Source organism: Heptranchias perlo, chromosome 1 (genome assembly GCF_035084215.1).
Source record: "Heptranchias perlo isolate sHepPer1 chromosome 1, sHepPer1.hap1, whole genome shotgun sequence".
NCBI lineage: Eukaryota > Metazoa > Chordata > Chondrichthyes > Hexanchiformes > Hexanchidae > Heptranchias > Heptranchias perlo.
The window spans coordinates 170,865,027-170,889,460 of NC_090325.1; the positions used below are offsets into that span (position 1 = coordinate 170,865,027).

A 24,434-nucleotide genomic window follows, 5' to 3' on the forward strand; every position below is an offset into this window, starting at 1 on the left:
AAGCAACAATTTAAATTCAAACTGTTTGATTTTTACAGTGCGATCCCTGCATTCTGTTCTGGAATGCAGAAATCTTTAATGAAGAAATTGCTTTGGTATCAGCCGCTTTTAATTTAGAAAGTTCTGATACTGAGATCAATAGAAAGGTGACTGCCAGTTGTTGTTAATTGCACATTACTCCTATTAATGCTGATTTGAAAACTAGAATTAGTAATGTCCATCAGGATCAAGTAAATATTATTTTGACTTTCACCTTCTGACCTCAAGTAATAGTTGAAGCTAAGCCTCCACGTGTTAATTTATTTGAAATGCTTACATGCTCTGTGGTCACATTTTAATTAGCCCACAATTTTAATGTTCTTCTGTCCACCAATTTTTGTCAGCTATGATATCAGGTCACGGGTTATCTGGGAAGTGTAAAAGTTTAGCCGGCCATCCCTGCTGCTGTGGGGAAGCCTATGATTTATGCCTTCCTTTAACAACATAGTGAAGATAGCGAATTTGCGCTATTGGCACATCACTTGTGCTGCTACTCTTGTCATAGTGAATGGACACTGACTTGCTTGTAAGTTCTGTGAATTATTGAAATTTTTTTTAAAACTTTTTGTTGATAGTTCCTTATTGACCTTTTGAAACACTTTCTGTGGTCACAAAGTCCTCAAATTAAAAACAGCACTGGCAAACAAAGGGCACCTTTCACAGCTAGATACTAACTATTGGCATAACATTAAAAACTTCAGAGCAGAGGGGAAAACTGGGAAAAGGTGTTCTAAATTTGATGATTGCAGTCTATATATCATTTTACACTTTTTTTCTAGTCTATTCAAATTAACATGACTTTGTTGCTAGATTTTTCGTGTTTACCTGTGCAAAACTGAAGAGGAAATTTAAGTTGAAAATTATAGTATGTTGTACTTGTTTAAAGTCTGGTGCGATTACTTAATGCTGGGATGAAAAATGTCACTGGTTTTGAACTTCTTACAGGGGCAGGTTCCTAAATAGAAAGTGTCAACTCCTCACAATGCAAGTAGTCAGTTTCAGGCATGCTGAAAGAAAAGATACTAAATATATTGCCTGTAAGGAGAGAGGGAAAATTGGAGTTGGCATTTTCTGGCCTTTTGTGACATTCAGCAGTTGGATCAGTGATGAGATTGGGAGAATCTTTGAAGCTGGTGCGTGCCTAATTTCAAGTTCCTTCTCTTTCTTCTTCTCTCTTTCCACCCCCACCCCCAAAATCCTCCTGGCAGGCATATATATTTATCTGTGTATCTGCATGCATGTGTACAATGTAGGGAGAAACTTGGTTGGTGTTGCCATGACATTTGAGGTTGTAGTTGATGTCTCATGCAAAACATGCTCTAGTAAACACTCTTATTTCCCAGTTCTCTTAGTGGGATGAGTGGCAGGTGGCATATCTGCACAAACAGTTTTAACAAATTCATTTTTGTGTGAAAATTAATGAAATTGTTAAAGGCAAATTGTGTCTGGCAAACTTGATTGAGTTCTTTGATGAAATAACAGAGAGGGTTGATGAATGTAATGCAGCTGACGTGTATCAAACAAGGCCTTTGGTAAAGTGTCATATGATAGACTTGTTAGCAAAATCATAGCCCATGGGATTGAAGGGGCAGTGGTAGTGTGGATACGAAATTGGCTAAGAGACAGAAAGCAGAGAGTGGTGGTGAATGGTTGTTTTTCAGACCGGAGGGAAGTATATGGTGGTGTCCTCCAGAGGTTGATGTTAGGGCCACACCATTTTTGATATATATTAGAGACCTGGACATGGGCAGAGGAGGCAAAATTTCAAAGTTTTAAGATGACACCAAACTTGGAAATGTAGTAAATAGTAAATCTACTAAATGTAGAGGATAGTAGAAGGATGACATAGACAGACTGATGAAATGGGCAGACACATGGCAGATGAAATTTAATGGAGAATGCATTTTGCAAGGAAGAATGAGAGGCAATATAAACTAGATGGTACAATTTTAAAAGGGGGCATGCAGGAACAGAGCAACTGGAGGCCAGGGAGGGGGTGGTGTTTACTCACACAAATCTTTGAAGGTGGCAGGACAAGTTGATATGGCTGTTTCTTTTTAACAAGTATACAGGACCCTGGGCTTTATAAAGAGGCACAGAGTAGAAAAGCAAGGAAACTATGCTAAACCTTTACAAATCACTGGGTTTAGCTGTAGCCACGTAAATACTATGGCTGCAAGAGCAGGTCAGAGGCTGGTTATTCTGCAGCGAGTGACTCACCTCCTGAGTCTCTCCACCATCTACAAAGCACAAGTCAGGAGTGTGATGGAATACTCTCCACTTGCCTGGATGAGTGCAGCTCCAACAACACTCGAAGCTCGACACCATCCAGGACAAAGCAGCCCGCTTGATTGGCACCCCATCCACCACCCTGAACATTCGCTCCCTTCACCACCGGTGCACGGTGGCTGCAGTGTGTACCATCCACAGGATGCACTGCAGCAACTCGCTAAGGCTTCTTCGACACCAAACCTACGACCTCTACCAACTAGAAGGACCAGAGCAGCAGGTGTATGGGAACACCACCTGCACTTTCCCCCTCCAAGTCACACACCATCCCGATTTGGAAATATATCGCCGTTCCTTCATCGTCGCTGGGTCAAAATCCTGGAACTCCCTACCTAATAGCACTGAGGGAGTACCTTCACCACATGGACTGCAGCGGTTCAAGAAGGCTGGCCCACCTTCTCGAGGGCAATTAGGGATGGGTAATAAATGCTGGCCTTGCCAATAACGGCCACATCCCATGAATGAATTTTTAAAAAAAGGCATGCCGAGTGCTCAGCTCAGCTTTGGCCAGAGAAAGGTGAAGGCATTGCTGTCTCGAGAAATGTGGAAGACACAATTCTAGAGATGGCTTATCAGTTGTGCAGATGCTGCTTTTTATATTACAGTGCTGTCCCCAGTGTCTGGGCTGCAGTGACAGCGGAGTTATAATGTAAAGAAAGCATGAGATTCTATTTTACAGGGATATGTGATTTGGTGAGTTAATGAGCTGTATTTGGAATTAAGCCATATAGACCAGTTTGATCCTTGGTTGGTTTAAGATCATCTCCTTCGTGAGACCCATCTACTCTTGATCCCCACCGAGGTAATGATTTACTTCACAGCTACCTCTCCTCGATCCGATGTTCGCTGATGTCAATGTATTCTGTTCCTGAATCCCATCGCTTTGCCTAGGCGCTTCCCTCCTTCAAAATCTACCTCATCTGTTACATTTTACTTGGGTATATTATATGGTAAGTGTAGCATGTTTGGGAGGAACAGGTGAATTGGGACCTCTGGTTCCCAAAGCTTTCCACCACTGGGATTTTCCTCACCATGTCTGGGTCTGTTGTAGACTAATTGACAGAGATTGATTGCCATGATTAGTCAACAACTCCATTATCATTGTATCATGCAACTACCAGGATGGTAGAAAGAACTAAATAGATCTTGGTCTTTGTTCGTCCAGCAGTTCATATGTTTTCTCATGCTCAGTGCCATAGACCACTTGTGTGAAGCTGTTAGATTGTCAAAACCCAACTGGCTCACTTTAGGGAAAGAAACCTGCCATCCTTACCCGGTCAGGCCCACACCAATGTGGTTGACTCTTAATTGCCCCCTGGACTGGCCAAGCAAGCCTCTCCAGTGCATCAAATTGCTATAATGAATACATCACAGGCTGTAGTGGTTCAAGAAGGCAGCTCACCACCTCAGGAGACTTGGGATGGGCAGTAAATGCTGGCCTTGCCAACAACACCCACATCCTGAGAATGAATTAAAAAGTAAGCCTCTGTTCACATTGAACTAGAGTGTGACTTTATATGCACTGTATCTAGTAATTTATTGCCCAGTGCTGAACAGAAAGCCTAGTTACTGTATTACTGTTCTTCTGGTCCTTAGTGGAAGAATAAGCATCTTATATGGTTGCTTGACTTGGGCTGTAAGTTACAAATCAGATTTATTAAAAATTATGGTAAGACAGTAGTGGAAAATCAATGCAACCTATTTCACTTGAGTGTGAAAACTTTCAATTGTACCTCCTCAGATATACAGAGATAATAAAAGACATACTTGGCCAACTCTTGTAGTCCAAAGCCTGAACCAGTGCTTGTGACCAAAACTAGTAGTTTAACTACTAGTTTTGACTTGAAAAATACCCATGTGCAACATCATGGGAGATTAATTAGTTGTTCAAAAATTTCATGTGTCCACTATTACACTTTACTGAAATCCTAGTGACAGCACTGAATTTAGTGTGTTCAATATGAAAACTAGTAAGATTTTTTAACAACTGCATTTATATCATGCCTTTAGCATAGAAAAACATCCCACGATACTTTACTGAAGCGTAAACAGACAAAAATGGACATCAAATAAAAGGTGGCAATATCAACTTGGTCAAAGAAGTGAGTTTTAAGGAAGTTCTTTGAGGAGATGAAGAAGCAGAGGGGTTTAGGAAGGAAATTCGAGCTTGGGGCCTAAAACGGCTGCTGACAATGGTGGGGAGAAGGGAGGGGTGCAGAAGAGGCCAAAGGAAGAGTGTTCGGGTGGGGGGGATGGTTGTAGGGCTTAGAGAAAGTTGGAGATGGGGGTGAAGTCATGAAAAATGTCAACACAAGGGTGGAAATTTTAAATTGGGACTAGAAGCCACCACGTCTGCGAGTAGGACTTGATGTGGTCTAGGATACGGGTACCAGAGTTTTGGATAACCTTAAGTGTACAGAATGGAGGATGAAAGGCCGGCCAGGAGAGCACTAGAATAGTCGAGTCTGCAGGTGATCAAATGCATGGATGAGAGTTTTAGCAACAGATGTGCTGAGGCAGGTGATAATATTAGGAGGTGAAAATAGGCGTTTTTTGTGGTGCAGGGTATATGTGGTTGGAATATCATCTCGGGGTCAAATAGACACAGGTTGTAAACTGTCTGGTTCAACCTGAGAAGGCGGCAATGGAGGGGAGTGGAATCAGTGGCGAGGATAGAGTTTGTGGTGGGGGCCGAATCTGATGGCTTCAGTCTTCCCGAGACTGGATGTCAGTCAGGCAGTCTTGACAGCGCAGAGACAGTGGCTGATGTCGAGAGGTGGAGGAGGGATAATGCTGGGTGTTGTCAGTTGGAAGCTGACCATATGTCTTTGGATGGTGTCGCTAAAGGGCAGCATGTAAATGAGGAAGAAGAGGGGACCAAGAATAGATCTTTGTAGACTCCACCGCAGGGGCATGAAGAGAAGCCATTGCAGGAGATGCTCTGGCTACGTTTGGATAAGTCAGAGTAGTACCAAGCAAGGGCAGTCCCACTGAGCTGGACAACAGGAGAGACATTGGAAGAGGATTTTGTGGTCAACCGTGTCAAAGGCTGCAGAGGTCGAGGAGGATAGGGAGGGAAAATGCACCTGTCAGTCACCTGAGTGTCATTTGTGACTTTGGAGCTATTTCCGTGCTGTGGCAACATTAATGGACAATTTGAATAAAGTTAGCAACACAAAAGTATCAAATTGAATTTGCCACTAAGTGCTTCATTTGATGTAGAAAGACATGCCTGCTGGTACAAAAAATGCTTTGCTAGTCTCGTGGTATTGTGCCCTGCAATGCAACCTTTTAGACAAATTGCCTTTATCTAGACATTTGGAAAATGTGGCTTCTCACTTGCACTTGTACATCTATCCACCCTTAGTAGAAGCTTCATGCTGTCTGAAATGAATGAGACCAACTTACTAAATTTCTGGTTTAGCATTGTCAAATAGTTGTAGAAGTTATGGTTTTTTTGGTAAAGTACTTGGAACCATCTGTAATGACCAAGTAAAATTGCAGTTCAGCCGGTAACTTTGAACAACCCATTTTTGCCCAGTCTCTTTCTTTCGTTTAAACAATAAGTACTTTCTGAAATCATTAATAGATGCCCTCGTTCTTCTGATGTTGATCCTCTGCATGGTTTACTCTTGCATGTGCTGAGGAGAGTTGCAACAGATATTTAATCCATTGGGTATGCTGTTTGGAGTGTTTCTCAGTAAATATTTATTTCCTGCTCATTTTTCTTTACTGCGTATAATGGTTTCTAGTCATCCATATTTTCAAAAGTTTAACTTGTTGATAAGATGCCTTGCAGTACACGAGTAAGATTTTAATTTTATTGAGATTTTTTTAAAAGTAAAATAAATATTCTTGGAACGGTTGAGATGGTAAATACTTTACAATTGTAAAATAAAATCGGACAGTCCTGTTGCACCTGTGTTATGCTTTATTCTAAATGTAGTTTGTAATGATTTATTTCTGTCCGTCACAATATGTCCTAACAATTCTAAATTATGTTAGCAGAAGCCGCTCTAGAAATTATTAGGCAACTTTTCAACAATCTCGGCATCCAAGTTTGCAAAAGCTGTCTATAAAATGCATCAGGTTGTCCAACTTTTGACGTGGCTAATTCTGAACAAGTTAATGAAACTCTTTAATTTTAGTTTTTGTCAAGATTGTTACCTCATTAGCCTTCATATTGGCACAAGGGGTTGGTGAATTGCACGCATTAGTGGAAAATCCACCATACCTTTGGTTAGCACAAAAGGTAATTTTTAAGCTTTATCCTTTTTGGCAAAGATTGTTTCCAAGGTTTCTTTGAGGAAATCGCATTGCTGTATTTTAACAAGCACGGGTTTATTCTATCGAAAGTATCAATTGATCCGCATAGGACCTTTTAAGTCGAGGGCAATGGAACTTTGTCTCTTGACACATTTTTCTTTAGGAAGCTAGGGAAAATCTTGGTGAATCAGTAATTAGTAAATTTAATGGTATAAGTGTCTCCTCGCATTGCTCCTTGAACATAAGAACATAAGAAATAGGAGCAGGAGTAGGCCAATCGGCCCTTCGAGCCTGCTCCGCCATTCAATAAGATCATGGCTGATCTGATCCTAACCTCAAATCTAAATTCATGTCCAATTTCCTGCCCGCTCCCCGTAACCCCTAATTCCCTTTACTTCTAGGAAACTGTCTATTTCTGTTTTAAATTTATTCAATGATGTAGCTTCCTGGGGCTGCAAATTCCACAGACCTACTACCCTCTGAGTGAAGAAGTTTCTCCTCATCTCAGTTTTGAAAGAGCAGCCCCTCATTCTAAGATTATGCCCCCTAGTTCTAGTTTCACCCATCCTTGGGAACATCCTTACCGCATCCACCCGATCAAGCCCCTTCACAATCTTATATGTTTCAATAAGATCGCCTCTCATTCTTCTGAACTCCAATGAGTAGAGTCCCAATCTACTCAACCTCTCCTCATATGTCCGCCCCCTCATCCCCGGGATTAACCGAGTGAACCTTCTTTGTACTGCCTCGAGAGCAAGTATGTCTTTTCTTAAGTATGGAGACCAAAACTGTATGCAGTATTCCAGGTGCGGTCTCACCAATACCTTATATAACTGCAGCAATACCTCCCTGTTTTTATATTCTATCCCCCAGCAATAAAAGCCAACATTCCGTTGGCCTCCTTGATCACCTGCTGCACCTGCATACTAACTTTTTGATTTTCTTGCACTAGGACCCCAGATCCCTTTGTACTGCAGTACTTTCCAGTTTCTCGCCATTAAGATAATAACTTGCTCTCTGATTTTTCCTGCCAAAGTGCATAACCTCACATTTTCCAATATTGTATTGCATCTGCCAAATCTCCGCCCACTCACCCAGCCTGTCTATATCCCCTTGTAGGTTTTTGATGTCCTCCTCATTCTCTACTTTCCCTCCCATCTTTGTATCATCTGCAAACTTTGATATGTTACACTCGGTCCCCTCCTCCAAATCGTTAATATAGATTGTAAAGAGTTGGGGACCCAGCACCGACCCCTGCGGAACACCACTGGCTACTGGTTGCCAGTCAGAGAATGAACCATTTATCCCAACTCTCTGCTTCCTGTTAGATAACCAATCCTCCACCCATGCCAGAATATTACCCCCAATCCAGTGATTCTTTATCTTGAGCAATAATCTTTTATGTGGCACCTTGTCGAATGCCTTCTGGAAGTCTAAATACACTACCTCCACTGGTTCCCCTTTATTCACCCTGTACATTATGTCCTCAAGAACTCAAGCAAATTTGTCAGACATGACTTCCCCTTCGTAAAGCCATGCTGACTTTGTCCTATTAAATTATGTTTATCCAAATGTTCCGCTACTGTCTCCTTAATAATAGACACCCAAATTTTACCCACCACAGATGTTAAGCTAACTGGTCTATAATTTCCAGCCTTCTGCCTACTACCCTTTTTAAATAAGGGTGTTACATTAGCAGTTTTCCAATCTGCCGGGACCTTTGCCGAGTCCAGAGAATTTTGGAAAATTATTACCAAAGCATCCACAATCCCGACTGCCACTTCCCTCAAGACCCTAGGATGTAAGCCATCAGGTCCAGGGGATTTATCCGCCTTGAGTCCCATTAATTTACTGATTGCCAATTCCTTAGTGATTTTAATCGTATTTAGCTCCCCCCCACCACCCCTAGAGCCCCCTGTTTGTCCAGTGTTGGGATATTCTTAGTGTCCTCTACCGTAAAGACTGAAACAAAATATTTGTTCAGCATTTTTGCCATCTCCATGTTTCCCACCATTAATTTCCCGGTCTCATCCTCGAAGGGACCTACGTTTGCCTTAGCCACCCTTTTTTTTCTTTTTATATAACTATAGAATCTCTTGCTATCTGTTTTTATATTTTTTGTTAATTTATTTTCATAATCTATCTTCCCTTTCTTAATCAATCCTTTAGTTACTTTTTGCTGTCTTTTGAAGACTTCCCAATCTTCTATCCTCCCACTAAGTTTGGCTACCTTATCTGTCCTTGTTTTTAGTCGGATACTATCCTCAATTTCTTTACTTAGCCACAGATGGCTGTCATTTCTTTTACACCCTTTTTTCCTCAGTGGAATATATTCTTTTTGAAAGTTGTAAAATAACTCCTTAAATGAACACCACTGCTCATGTACCGTCTTACCCTTTAATCTATTTTCCCAGTCCACTTTAATCAATTCTGCTCTTCATACCATCATAGTCTCCTTTATTCAAGCTCGGTACGCTTGTTTGAGAACCAACCTTCTCACCCTCTAATTGGATATGGATATGGAATATGGTCACTCATTCCAAGGGGATCCTTAACTAGGACATTATTAATTAATCCTGACTCATTACACAGGACCAGGTCCAAGGTTGCTTGCCCCCTTGTAGGATCAGTTACATACTGCTCAAGAAATCCATCCTTAATACTTAATAAACTCAATAAACTCTTCCTCAAGGCTGCCCTGCCCAATTTGATTTGTCCAGTTAATATGATAGTTAAAATCCCCCATAATTATAGCTGTTCCCTTATTACATGCCCTGACTATTTCCTGATTAATACTTCTTCCAGCAACTATTAGGAGGCCTATATACTACGCCCACTAGTGTTTTTTTCCCCTTATTATTCCTTATCTTTACCCAAACTGTTTCATTGTCCTGATCCTTTGTCCCAATATCATTTCTCTGTATTAGTGATTCCTTCCTTTATTAACATAGCCACCGCACCTCCCCTTCCTTCCTGATTGTTAAATACCCTGGCATATTTGATTCCCAGTCGTTGTCACCCTGCAGCCATGTTTCTGTAATGGCCACAAGATCATACCCATACGTAGTTACTTGTGCCGTTAACTCGTCCATTTTGTTACGAATGCTACGTGCATTCAGATAAAGAACTTTCAAATATGTTTTGTGACATTTAGTTCCTGCTTTTTCCTTTTCGTCCCGATGTTTGTCCTGGATCTCCTTCATCTCCTCTGCGTACTTGCTGAAGGCGCTGCCGAACTTGGAATGGCGTAACCCAATAGTGAAGTTGAACTGCAATGGTTTCTTGGATGAACGTGCCTCCTGAGGGCATCGCTAAGAAAACTTGGAGATATGACAGTTGCACCAAGCTAGCCTGAAGATATCTGATGTTGTACTAATTCAGTATTATTTCTTTCTTGGCAAGATTGGACGAATGAGAGAGGCTATTTACGATAGGAACCATCTTTATTCTTTGAAAAGCATTCTGCTTCCACTCGCAAAGCTCCATCACTGTCTACTTTTTTTTAAATCTTGTGACTGTCATTCTTTTGCTGTTTTTAACTTTTATTGGCAATTACAAATTTTGTTTCACTGTGCTGCTTTGGTACTCTTGTTGGCATCTTCAGCAAAAGGTTTTCATCTTTGCCAAACAGAGACCGTTGCATAGCAGGGTAACTGCCCAAGATGGCGTTCTTAAAGTGGTCTATTTTTCAGATAATTTTCCTTTTTTGCCCCCCAGCCCACCCAAAAAAGGGTGTGATGGCAAATTGCTCATTTTGTATGAAGGATGCACTTTGAAAGAATAAGACTCTAAATACAGTAAGTAATATTGGTTCTCTACTGATGGTGCTCCCACTGGCCTAACTGAAAATGTAACTTGCTGTTTGGGGAATTGCATTGTGCAGCTAAAACTGACTTTTCTATAATGCAATGTATTCCTGCATCAATGTCATGTGTTATCAGGCTGCATTATACAAATCCCCCTCTACTTGTTTGCTTGTGGCTGAACCTAATATGACATCACAGCCCTATTATAACATCAAGCTGTCTGCAATTAAGGTGAATTTACACTTAGTAAATTTGACAAACATTTGATAAACATTTACACAAGGTGCAATTGAATATGGCATTGAGTATTAGAATAGTTTATCTAATAAACTGCAGGAAGGTTACTTTGTATCTCTATTGGAACTGGGGATGATTTTTGGAGTAGGGAGTTGGATTTTTATGCCTTTTCAGTTGCGGCCCAGTCTGTTTCACAGGATGTCAATTAAACTGCAGCTTTGCAACCAACATTACAAATTATGATTGTGTATTTTAGCCATTATACTTACAAGACAAAGTTCATACCAATAGTATTAATTTGCATTACTTTGGATTTGATTTGTAATTGGATGAAAGTGGAGTCAGATTGTTTTGAAAGATACAATAAGAATCCTTGAGATTGTCCTCTACTGGATGTTTGGTAACTGAGAAACCAAGCTAAAGGGCTGTCTCTAAGGGCGCTATCAAGATTGATGGTGGGGGGAGTGGGGGTGCAGTGGAGAGAGAAAGTAAAATAAATCAAGAAGCTTGTGCTCTAAAAGCCTGAAGAATGCAAGATGAAAAAAGTAAGTTCTACATTTTGGGATGTTCTGAGAAAGAATGATGTGGAGATGCCGGTGATGGACTGGGGTTGACAAATGTAAGGAATCTTACAACACCAGGTTCTAGTCCAACAGTTTTATTTGAAAATCACAAGCTTTCGGAGGCTTTTTCCTTCGGCAGGTGAAAACTGTTGGACTATAACCTGGTGTTGTAAGATTCCTTACATCTGAGAAAAAATGAGTTAAGAGCAGAATGATTGCTCATAATTTCAACACACTGGGGATTTAGGGAGGAAGGAGGGCATGTTAAATTGCATATTAGCAGGCTAGTAGGAGAAAGACAGTAAAGGTTGGAGGATTACTGATCATCCTATCTAAAACAGATACGTGAAAGGTTGCAACTGAAAGAGGTTGGAGGCTAGAATTGAGATAGCAATCATCTATTAGCATGCAAATAAAAGCTAGTCATCTATCTAGGAGAGTAAAGTTTTGTGCTGCCGTCATGGCTTGGTGTGTACTGTATGGAACTGAGTCATAAAGAAGGTCCCAAGTTCAGTACTTGTTTTGTGCTCAGTTAACTGATCTCATCCAAGTCAAGTGACAATGTTAAGCAGTGAAAGCTAGCCAGGGTTCTTGGTTCTGATAATATGCGACGACATCTGGGAGGTGAAAGGTTTCCACTGGTTTTAGTACACTGTCTATCAGAAATACATCAAAGCATTTCACATACTATGAATTATTTTGAAGTGTAATAACTGTGCAGGTAAACATGCCAGCCATTTTCTGCACAAGATCTCACAAACTTCAAGGAGATGAATGAGTACTTTTTCATTTTGCTGGTTATTGGATGAGGGAGGAATGTTGGCAAGGACACCAGGATGACTCTGCACTTGTTTTAAAAAGTGACATGGGATCTATACAATCCATTTGAAGCATTGGATAAAAAAGACAATAGAATTGGTTGCATATGCTAAATTGGCCAGCAAGCCCTGGCAATCCAGCCTATAATGCACAGGCAGTAGAATTTCTATTTAAAATTGTTTCTTGCTGGTTTATTCTGTTTGAATTTTATGGATCTGGAGAAGGGCACAATTTAGAGCTGATGTCTCAGTAGTAGATTAATCCTTAATCAGAACACCTAGACTTGTTAGTACTTGCAGCCTGAGAGATATACAAAAAAAATCAATGGGAATATTGATTAAAATGAGGCCTGCAAGTCTCGAGTATGCACCTAAGCAACCCACAAACCCTGGGCATTCCTGGGCTATATGCTCCTTTTGTGGGTTCAGGTTCAGGCCCCTCTCAAAGAAACAACACTCTGATTTGGTCAGGTGTAACCTCACCATTTTGCAAAATGCAACTTGAAATCGTTTAGGACAGAGCCATCACAGTCCTTGCAGCCTTTGGTCTGGCACCATGTTGCCTGCTGTTTTGCCAGCTGCTAATTGTGCTTCCAGTATTGCTGCCACCATTTTTCCCAATATGTTCACCATTCTTCTGAGGACTGTAGGTTGGAGGGTAGTTGGTGGAGCATCCAAAAGGCCTATATCTATAGTGCATATACTATTGCTTAAAGATTACAAATGTATTTCCCTTCATTAGATACTGAGCTGCTTTCAAAAAATGCACATTACATTTGAATAGCTCTAAGAAATGATGTCAGCTCAGTAACCCATTTGAGTTTTTTTCAAAATTGCCACGTGATTTTTTTCAATTATTTCTCCCACCCCCCTATCGGTATATGGATTGTGTATCAGCAGTAACTTAAGTCTTACAGTTTGCCTCAGCTCTGGAATAGGGAATCAAAATCAGCAAGTGTTTCCACTGATGATTACTATCCAGTGACCTTAGCTGGAAAGTGTGCAAATGGTCAAGAGAAGGGAAAACACTACAGATTGCAATAGGCTGTCCATGCTGAAAGAACCACATAAAAGTAAATCTTGAACAGAACCTGATTTGACTTGGAAGTGCCCTGTGACCAAATAGCTTGCAGAGAGACACTGCCTGTGCCATACTACAGCCTTCTGATAATATAGAATCATAGAAGTTTACAACATGGAAACAGGCCCTTCGGCCCAACATGTCCATGTCGCCCAGTTTATACCACTAAGCTAGTCCCAATTTCCTGCACTTGGCCCATATCCCTCTATACCCATCTTACCCATGTAACTGTCTAAATGCTTTTTAAAAGACAAAATTGTACCCGCCTCTACTACTGCCTCTGGCAGCTCGTTCCAGACACTCCCCACCCTTTGAGTGAAAAAATTGCCCCTCTGGACCCTTTTGTATCTCTCCCCTCTCACCTTAAATCTATGCCCCCTCGTTATAGACTCCCCTACCTTTGGGAAAAGATTTTGACTAACTACCTTATCTATGCCCCTCATTATTTTATAGACTTCTATAAGATCACCCCTAAACCTCCTACTCTCCAGGGGAAAAAAGTCTCAGTCTATCCAACCTCTCCCTATAAGTCAAACCATCAAGTCCCGGTAGCATCCTAGTAAATCTTTTCTGCACTCTTTCTATAATAGGGTGACCAGAACTGTACACAGTATTCCAAGTGTGGCCTTACTAATGTCTTGTACAACTTCATCAAGGCATCCCAACTCCTGTATTCAATGTTCTGACCAATGAAACCAAGCATGCCGAATGCCTTCTTCACCACCCTATCCACCTGTGACTCCACTTTCAAGGAGCTATGAACCTGTACTCCTAGATCTCTTTGTTCTATAACTCTCCCCAATTCCCTACCATTAACGGAGTAGGTCCTGGCCCGATTCGATCTACCAAAATGCATCACCTCACATTTATCTAAATTAAACTCCATCTGCCATTCATTGGCCCAATTTATCAAGATCCCGTTGCAATCCTAGATAATAGTGAGTGGAGAATGCGGACACCGATCCCGCTATTTCTCGCATGCTAAGCGAGCGCTCTACCGTTTGAGCTAATTCCCCAGTTGCAAATATTTACATAGGAACCTTATGGCCCGTACGGGGATCGAACCCGCGACCTTGGCGTTATTAGCACCACGCTCTAACCAACTGAGCTAACCAGTCATATGTAGCCTCTGAGCCCTGGTTTTCTGGTCCCAAAGGCTTTACACCCTCCTACAGTTTCCTCCTGAAACGGAGCAGCAAATCCAAATTTAGTTTTAGGGACAAAGAGTACTTTTTTTAAAAATGTAGTTATTTTGCTTGGAGGGGATTGCATTTATGTGTATTTGAATAGTGATTTGGGATGTAATTCTTTGGTGAACTGTAGAGCTCCATGGTACTCAACAAAAAAAGTTTTTAAAAAATTTTTTTTTTTAAATTGAACACCTTTGGTCTGGACATGAAGTTCACTTTCCATTTCTTCACATCAGAAGATAAGTCACACAAGGGGATTATTTTTATTAATCTCTGCCTGTATGATAGCTGCCAAAGTTTCTTGTTCCCGTGTTGAAATTCAGTCTCCACCATTCTTCATTTTTCTCCATACTTTTCCTGGTTTCTTATTAGCCATTTGGCATCCACACCAAGTCACATTTTTGGTTACCATATTTAAAACTAGCTCAGGTCAAATGTTCTAAATACCATGATTAAATAGAATACTTTGGTCACAAAGTTTTATGTTACGTAACATGGGGAAAATATTATGAAACTAGGAAGTAAAAACTAAGATTCATGTATTTGTATCACTAAATTTCCTCTGATTTGTCATCTGGATATTTTTAAATGAAAAGTGAAAATGTTTAAAAATGAAAATAACCTTAAATATAAAATATCCTGCACCTTTTTCCCCCTTCCAAAAAAAAACCTGTAATAGAAAAGTTACTTGTAACCTCATTTTGGCATCCAGGACATGCTCTGGTGGTTCAGAAGGCAGCAGCACTAGCTGGGTGTCATTATATCCTCACTACTACTATTGGCTTTTTACTGGCACTTTCTGACTGCATGCAATTTTCAAGAAATTAGGCTGGGAAATTGTGATCCAAATGGTTTACTCTTTATTGAAGACTATCCTCTTCCCCATGGCTTTTTTTCTTTCAATTGTTATAAAAATGCTGCCTTTTCTTTGCTGTATCCTGCTGTGAATGATGGCACAATATCCCCTTGCAGTCTTATGCCATTTTATTACTGCATTAACTGATACTGGCATTGCTTTGTTATAAGATCATTGCAGGTTGAAAGTGCATATCAGTTGTAATTTGGTCAAAAACTTTGTTAAATTAAAGGCTGTTACTTGCTTTTAATCATCCGTAATTGTGTATTCTATTCTTTCAATGAATGGTAGAATGTTTATTACCTAAATAATCAACACAGAATGTTTAGGGGGTTTCTTTGACTGGTATTAGAACATTGGCCAACCAGTTACACAGTGTTGTTTTTTAAAAACTGCCTTTTTCCTGTTCCCAGCTGCATTTGCTGGAAGGTAGGTGTGATAGAAAGCTGGCACTTTTGTGGCAACAACTCTCTTTGAACAAGGTTGAAAGGATGTAATACAGATTTCTGAATGACCAAATTAGTGGTAGTGAAGATTATAAAGCTCCTCGAAGAATTTCAGAGAACTACGTGAACTTTCTATTTTCTTCTACAGGTGAGCCTGCCCAAAAACAGTGGCTTACGTTATCTTTAAAGTGAAATCTAAAAATGTTTAAAGTCCGACAACTGCACTTCGTTGCACGTAATCACATTTTCAAGTAATCTTAATTTAGGTGCAATGTGTAAACTGTTTTGCTCCAAAGTTGAAGTTGTACTGCATATGCATCCCCAAACTGCCATCTCCTTCATATTTTCTTTGTCTCTTTCTTCTCTTCTCTCTTCCACCCCACGCCCCCCCCCCCCCCAAACCCGGCCACTTTTTTCATTTTCCCTTTCTTGTACTTCACTTTTTTGCCTCTACCCCCGCAACTGCGGGTGGTGAGGGGCAGAAGCAGGCAGGCATATAGGTACACTAGCATCGGAACTGAAGTGGGCAAGTTAAAGGTGGCTACCATGTCTAGGCATGATAGAAATGGATCCCCTTGATATTGTCATATGCTGGGGCATTGTTATAAGAGTTTCTTGTTTGGTGGTTGCCTGTAGAGGGTGGGTGTTCTGGCATCCTGAGGTTCAGCCTTTGTGAACCTGAGTCATTTGGTTGCTTAAAAGCTGGGAAAATCTGTGTAGAAACAGATGATCTACAGTGGGTTTTTTGAATGAAAAATCACAAACAGCAATGCTGGTTTTGTTTGCAGCAGTGGATTGGATTGATGTGCAGCTTCCATTCCCTCTGTTACTCCTTTCCTTTAGGAATATAGGAGTAGTCCATTCAGCCCCACAAGCTTGTTCTGAAAAAGTTCCAGTCAGAACTTCACATATGGTGGATTCCTGAGGCAGGCACAACTGAGAGTGCAGCATGATTGGGAGTGGGAGCTGCATGTTAATCCATTGTACTCTCACGTCTTTTACAAATCCACCAGCAGGTCAGCTGTTTCTATCTGGGAGGGGTCAAAAAAGGGAATTCTGCAGTTTGGGCACCTATAATACATCAAAGCTTTAAATTTTTCTGCCCGTGTCCATTTAGCCATTAGGAATGTGGAAGTGAGAATGTTCGCAGCCAAATGTTGTTGCATTAGTACTGAGCACTAGGGGCTACTGACACAGCATAAAATGAAGTCAAAATCTTTTAATGCGAACACTTCACTCGCATGCAGCAGTCCTGATTTGATAACCGATCTTGTTGCCAGATCCAAGAATGACCACTTAGGAAAGTTCAGACTTTGGCGACTATTAGTTGAGTCCCCTGAAGCTGATCTGAGTTTTAAGGCTATGGTCCAGAAGTCAAGGAGTTGCATCCCTCAATGTGGGTCAAATTGCTTGATTGAAATGGAGATGTTTAACCTGATTAACTTGCCTCTGAGTCAGAAGGTTGGGGTTCAAGTCCCACTTCAGAGACTTGAGCATATAATCTAGGCTGGCACTTCTGTCCAGTACTGTCGGAGGTGCCGACTTTCAAATGAGACATTAAACTGCTTTCTCAGGTGAATGTAAAGGATCCCATGCCACTATTTGAAGAGCAGAGGAGCTCTCCTGGTGTCCTGGCCAATATTTATCCCTCAACCAACATCACTAAAACAGATTATCTGGTTATTTATTTCATTGCTGTTGTGGAACTTGCTGTGTGCAAATGGCTGCTGCATTTCCTACATTACAACTTTGGGAAGTCCTGAGGGTGTGAAAGACACTGTATAAATGCAGGTTTTTTTTTTGTCTTTCTAAGAATTCCTGTCATTTTGAGTTCTAAACTAAAGCCCTCCTGTATGAGCAGAGATCAGGATTACTGGAGATCAGGCATCTCTTTCCTCCCATCAGTTTTCTCCTGTCTTGTTCCTATAACCTGTGGTGATTTTATGGCCCCATTGGTAAACAGCCCTCTAATGTTAAAATGCCACGCTTTAGGGACCGCTCGATGCCAATCAGAACTTGAGCATTGCCCTGAACTTTTCTCTTCTCCCTGCCTCGAATGCGATGACTACTTGTAGTGCTACCACTGTCGCCCCAGCTGAAATAGGCTAATACAACACACAGGATTGAATGTAGAATCTTTATGGACTATATGACAAAAATGCTACACCATGCAACATTTGACTACTCAAAATGTGGGAACCCAATTTAAATAATGGTGTGAAGCAGCACCTACGTTACAATTTCAACCATTTGCCTGACAACCAACATAATTGCAGGATGGAATGGATGTGTATTGGAATGTTGCTGCCAGTTTATAAAGATTAATATAACTGAAATTGCATAAATATTTTGCTAAATAGTTTAACCATCAGTGCCCCAAGTTAAGATTTGATGCTCATTCCATCAATACTCAAAAATGATTCAGCTATAAACCAGTACAAGGATGTCCATTGAGCTTAGTACTTTTGTATATTGTAAACAATTTTACAACACCAAGTTATAGTCCAGCAATTTTATTTTAAATTCACAAGCTTTCGGAGATTTTCTCCTTCCTCAGGCAAATGTTTCAAGATCTCCTTGAAGCCTACGCATTTATACATATGTATAAATGCGTAGGCTTCAAGGAGATCTTGAAACATTTGCCTGAGGAAGGAGAAAATCTCCGAAAGCTTGTGAATTTAAAATAAAATTGCTGGACTATAACTTGGTGTTGTAAAATTGTTTACAATTGTCAACCCCAGTCCATCACCGGCATCTCCACATCATGACTACTTTTGTATAGCAATAGCTTGATGCCACCCTAGTTTACATTATTCCAATTGTTTTGAAAGGATCCAATCTGGGTGCAATTAAATATTTTTATTGAACAACTGTTCCATTAATTGATGTACTGTGAAATTGATTTTTGACTTGCAACATTCTCTGTATCCTTTTGTTTAAACAACTAGCTTAGCAGTACCACATGAAAAATGAATGGTGGGTGAGGTTTTACCTTTATTGGGAGATTGGAGTAATTGTAGACAAAGTTAATCATGCACTCCTTCATACTTCCAAGTAGTCCAGTTAGAGTGGCAGTAGAAGTAGTGGAATGGTTCATCTGAAGAACGTTGCTATGTGACAGGAATAGAAATTATGTAAAAATAGGAAATAAGATGTCACATTCAAAAGTTTGTGAGGAAAGCGGGGATTATTGTCAAAATTGATGGCTGCAACTATTACCATATTTTAAAACTCCCTGATGGCAGCTTGAGTCATTCATTCAAATTGTGCTCGTAAAGTTGCTTGCCTGTTATTGTGATTCGGCTTTATCAGTTGATGGATATGTTCAAGTTTATGATGTAATATGATGCAGCTCCAGTAGCTTGACACTGGGTCAGATAGAAGAAAGCTAGAAACGAGAAATTTAAATTACTAATTTCTGTACTGTATGGGAATCTGAACTGGCACATTGTATTGCATTTTTTATTGTCGATTGTCTTAATTTATTTTATTTTTTGTTGAATTCGAAAAAATGCATTTTTAAGAAGACTACTGAAAATCTGAGGAGAGTCTTGAATGTTTCTCAGTTTACCTCAAATTTTTGAAGGTTTTTCATTAGTTTGTGTGAAGAGTTAGGGGGAGTAACATTGTGAGCATTGTACATTTTATTGTGAGCAATTTCATTTATTTCATTAAAAATGAATACAATTTCTTTGCACTTTACTTCTTGGCTTTGTGGTGTGCAAAGCCATATCTATAGACCATTGAGTTGTTCTGCAAGCCTGAATGTGCTAGTACTTTGTCATCTAACTCTCGTTGAAATGTCTGGTTCACTCAATGAATTTTTAAAATGCATTTGTATGGGAATAAATGTATAGAACCATATAGATGGGAATATATGGTGATGCAGTTCATTGGAACACTAACATAGTGCATCATGAAGTAATGAGGTATAGATTTGCACCTCTGACATGCCGAATCTCCCCTTTTTGCTATGCTGCTGAGGATGGGGAAAGAGGGAGGAATCTGTGGGAGTGTGGTTCCTGGCTACTCTTGTGCAGGCTTCAGAGCGGTAGACGTCCGGGTGAAAACCAGCAGCGCTCTTGACTGGTGCACGGTGTAGAGAAATCACTACAATGGCACAAAGAAGAAAACACTTTTCGTAAAGAAGTCTCACCACAAAAGGGGGTGAGTTTTATGGGTTTTCTGGTGTTAGCCAAATCCACATGAAATATCTAATCCTCATTGTGGTAATATTCTAATGTATTTGATTTTGATTGACATTCTTGAATTTCCATGCTTGCTTTTTTAATTGTGTACAGAAAACTTAAACTGAACCTTTTTGATTTCAGAGCAACAAAGTTCAACCAAAGTAATCAAGGCAAGCAAGCCCAAGACAAAGAAAACTGGAAAGGTATGTAAAAGAAGCTAACAGATCCTTAAAGCATTGTCCTTGTGTATTTTTACAATCAACCTATATCAAAACTATACCATGCATAGAAACCAATAAACTATATGGCCCCTTCATTCGAAAGCTCTATTGATGGCTTACCTAATTGTCCAGTGAAGTGGTTCGTTGGACCAAAAATAATTTTGTAACCTGCTGCACCTCATAGTTATCTGTTCTGTGGGGTGGGGGGAGCGGGTGGCCCAGTGATACTTTCTTTCCCTCTTCCCCCCCCCCCCCCCCCCCCCCGGAAACATTTTGACACTTGGTGCGTTTTGGAATTGATAAAATGATGAAGCACATATGTTCTGTAACTTATTAGAAAAATATATTTTGTTTCTTAGTGGTTTCAAATTGTTCCCTCTGGTCCATTTTTCCACGTTTCAATTTCTTTTTACTTTTTTCCTAATTTGCTTTATTTTTGAAGGTTACTGTCCCTTACCCTTTGTAACTATTCCTGTTCTGGTTTTGCTGTCTGAAAAAAGGAACAAGGGACGCATTAATATTTTGAATGTAGACCCTTCACCAGTTCTGACAAAAAGTATACCACCCAAAAGATGAATCTGACTCTCTCTCTTTCAGATGTTGTCTAACCTGTGTGTTTCCAGCATTTGCAGCTTTTTTTTCTGTCTCCTGGATTTATTGGGCTCGATATTAGCAAGGCGGCGGGTTCGCAGCGGGGGGGTCTATTGGGCGCGTGGGTGACGCGCCCGGTGAATTCAGTCTGCCCTACGCGCAATCGCAGGCTAATTGGATCCACTTACCCGGTCTTCCGGGTTCCCCACTGCTGAGCTGCGCGTCGGGCGGACTGCGCATGCGCAGTAAGGTCTGTCAGCTGGAGGAGCTCTATTTAAAGGGGCAGTCCTCCACTGACTGATGCAAGAAGTAGGAAAAATTACAGCATGGAGCAGCCCAGGGGGAAGGCTGCTCCCAGGTTTAATGATGCCTCACTCCGGGTATCATTGGATGGGGTGAGGAGGAGGAGGGGGAGGGGACAGAGATCTTGCTCCCCCGGCGGGCGGGAGGAAGCGGCCTGGCTCAAGGTGGCAGAGGAGGTCACCTGCACCACCAACATACAATGCAGGAGGCGCTGCAATGACCCAAGTAGGTCAGCCATAGTGAGTACACTTATTCCCCTACACTCCGTCTGCCACATCACCGCCCCCACCCCACACCTCCTTCTGAACTGCCAACAGTACTCTGTCACATCACCCCTCACACCCACTCAAACCTCATCCTCATCTTACCTGCACTTACTCACCTCGCCAGTACTCATCCCGCCACTACCACTCAACCCAATCCTCATACAATCTCATGGCTCTATCTCATACTCGCCCTCTCATGCATCTCTTTCATGGTCAGCCTCACTCAACCTGCCACTACCTGTGCTGCAGCCACAGGGCATGCATCACGTGTGCAGTAGGCAGCGTAAGGCAAACGTGTTGTGAGCATGAAGGGGATGCGCAAGGGTGTTTGAGGATTTGTCATGGTTTTTACTTATATTTAATTTCTGACCAACTCATATTACATATTATATTGGCACCACTACTGCCACGTCTTTGCGAATCCTGCCTGGTTTGTGCAATAATGCCCTTTCCTGAGGATCACAATGAAGACCCACACCTGATGCCACCCATTGTGTCACTGCAGAGTGGGTGTAGGTGTATTTGCAGGGCTCTTTTGTGCAGACGACTGAGAGACGTCGGCGATGTCCCCGGTGGCACCCTGGAAGGATGTGGAGGAGAAGTTGTTGAGGGCAGTGGTGACTTTGACAGCGACAGGTAAGAAGATGGTGCTCAGGCCAGCCGGGAGCAGCTTGGCATGAAGGAGGCTGCAGATGTCCATGACTACATGTCAAGTGACTCTGAGCCTCTGTGTGCACTGCTGCTCAGAGGTCCAGGAAGCTGAGCCTCTGTCTGTGGACCCCGTGGCGAAGGTGGTGCCCTCTGCGACGCATCTCTCTGCAGATTCAAATAGGCAGGAGACATCAGCTAATTAATAGAGTTGGTAAATCTATTGCTGCATCCCGCAGGTATATAAATTCACTGGCACAGTGGGTAAAGACATTGCCTATTGTAGCACTAAGCGCTACATTCCAGAAGGCTGAAGATTAGTTTCTGTTTTTTTGAGTTACTTGCAATGTTGTTACTGGGCTTGAGTGGGAATAAAATAAGCCAGGGTTCCTGCTTCTGATCTCGTCCGGAAGATGTACATCTGAGGGGGTCCGCAAGGTAGGTACATATGTCTGGACACCGGGGTAAGTGCGCAAATTGGTGAATTTTCTTGTTAGGAGGGTGCTGGAGGCCAAACTTTGTCCAGAGTGGCCTCCTGCAATGAGTGAGGGTTCCCCCACCCCTGTCAAATGGACCTTTGCAGCTGCCACAGGCTGATGGCTGCAACACGTCCATTTGAACTGGGAGTGTTTCCCCCAGTACGGGAAACAGTCCCAGTTGTTTGTAAAATCCCACCCCATGTAAAAATCTCCTTAATCAGGTCTCTAAACGACCGCAATACCTAAATAGATACTTTTAAGTGGCACCCCGCCGGCTTTAATTGGCTGCGGGAGTCCCACACGTGGGGGCTGCGCGCACATGTCGGCGCGTCTGTGGGAAACCCGGAAGTGGGCGGGTTGGAGCCGGGCTTCCGATCCGCCCCGGGAATCGCCGATTTTCGGAGCCCCCTCTTGCCAGGAACGCACCCGATAGCGGGTGCTAATATCGAGCCCATTATCTCTAGTTACTGCTAGGTTGCCATCTTTTTTGCACTTTAATCCAACCTTCAAACTCTTAGCTCAATGTCTTTGTCAGTTTTTTTTTACTTCTCTACTGATCTTTTCCCATCTACAGTCCTGTCACTTCTTTTAACTGTCATGGCAGAACCTGCTGTGCGAGAATCAGTGCTACACAGAATGCCATATTTTCTTCACAACACTTACTAAGGTGGTCAATTTATTTTGTTTTCTGCATTGTTTGCTTATAGCAGATTCAAATAGGCAGGAGACATCAGCTAATCAATAGAGTTGGTAAATCTATTGCTGCATCCCGCAGGTATATAAATTCACTGGCACAGTGGGTAAAGACATTGCCTATTGTAGCACTAAGCGCTACATTCCAGAAGGCTGAAGATTAGTTTCTGTTTTTTTGAGTTACTTGCAATGTTGTTACTGGGCTTGGGTGGGAACAAAATAAGCCAGGGTTCCTGCTTCTGATCACAAACCAGTGACACAAGCTGGAAAGTGTACATTTTGTGGCATCCCCCACAACTTTATTTGCATAAAAGAATGGCCACGGTACTGGACAACTTCCAGCATCTATGGAATTATACTCTGGCAGGAGTTGTCTCCCCTTCTGGCGGTGCTATTTTTTTATTCGTTCATGGGATGTGGGCATTGCTGGCAAGGCCAGCATTTATTGCCCATCCCTAATTGCCCTTGAGAAGGTGGTGGTGAGCCACCTTCTTGAACCGCTGCAGTCCGTGAAGTGCAGGTTCTCCCACAGTGCTGTTAGGTAGGGAGTTCCAGGATTTTGACCCAGCAACAATGAATGAACGGCAATATATTTCCAAGTCGGGATGGTGTGTGACTTGGAGGGGAAAAGCAGGTGGTGGTGTTCCCATGTGCTTGCTGCCCTTGTCCTTCTAGGAGGTAGAGGTCATGGGTTTGGGAGATGCTGTCGAAGAAGCCTTGGCGAGTTGCTGCAGTGCATCTTGTGGATGGTACACACTGCAGCCATTGTGTGCTGGTGGTGGAGGCAGTGAATGTTTCGGGTGGTGGATGGGGTGCCAATCAAGCGAGCTGCTTTGTCCTGGATGGTGCAATTGGAGAGTATTCCATCACACTCCTGACTTGTGCCTTGTAGATGGTGGAAAGCCTTTTGGGGAGTCAGGCGGTGAGTCACTTGTCACAGAATACCCAGCCTCTGACCTACTCTTGTAGCCACAGTATTTATATGGCTGGTCCAGTTAAGTTTCTGGTCAGTAGTGACCCCCAGGATGTTGATGGTGGGGAATTCGGCGATGGTAATGCCGTTGAATGTCATGGGGAGGTGGTTAGATTCTCTCTTGCTGGAGACGGTCATTGCCTGGCACTTGTCTGGTGCGAATGTTACTTGCCACTTATCAGCCCAAGCCTGGATGTTATCCACTTCTTGCTGCATGTGGGCATGGACTGCTTCATTATTTGAGGGCTTGAGAATGCACTGTGCAATCATCAGCGAACATCCCCATTTCTGACCTTATGATGGAGGGAAGGTCATTGATGAAGCAGCTGAAGATGGTTGGGCCCAGGACACTGCCCTGAGGAACTCCTGCAGCAATGTCCTGGGGCTGAGATGGTGGGCCTCCAACAACCACTACCATCTTCCTTTGTGCTAGGTATGACTCCAACCACTGGAGAGTTTTCCCCCTGATTCTCATTGAC

The 24,434-nt window shown here is 42.0% G+C and overlaps 1 protein-coding gene and 1 non-coding gene across 2 annotated transcripts in view; one reads left to right on the forward strand and one right to left on the reverse strand.

Annotated features, from left to right (window-relative positions):
* The window catches only part of LOC137327807 (la-related protein 1B-like), a 110,442-nt gene that overhangs the window by 17,430 nt on the left and 68,578 nt on the right, over positions 1 to 24,434 (forward strand). Inside the window, exon 2 of the mRNA XM_067993627.1 lies at positions 19,923 to 19,984. Within this exon, the coding sequence (XP_067849728.1) occupies positions 19,923 to 19,984 (62 nt within the window). The remainder of the gene's footprint in view (positions 1 to 19,922; positions 19,985 to 24,434) is intronic.
* Positions 14,144 to 14,217, reverse strand: trnai-aau (transfer RNA isoleucine (anticodon AAU)). The gene has a single exon. It is a non-coding gene; the product is annotated as a tRNA-Ile (tRNA).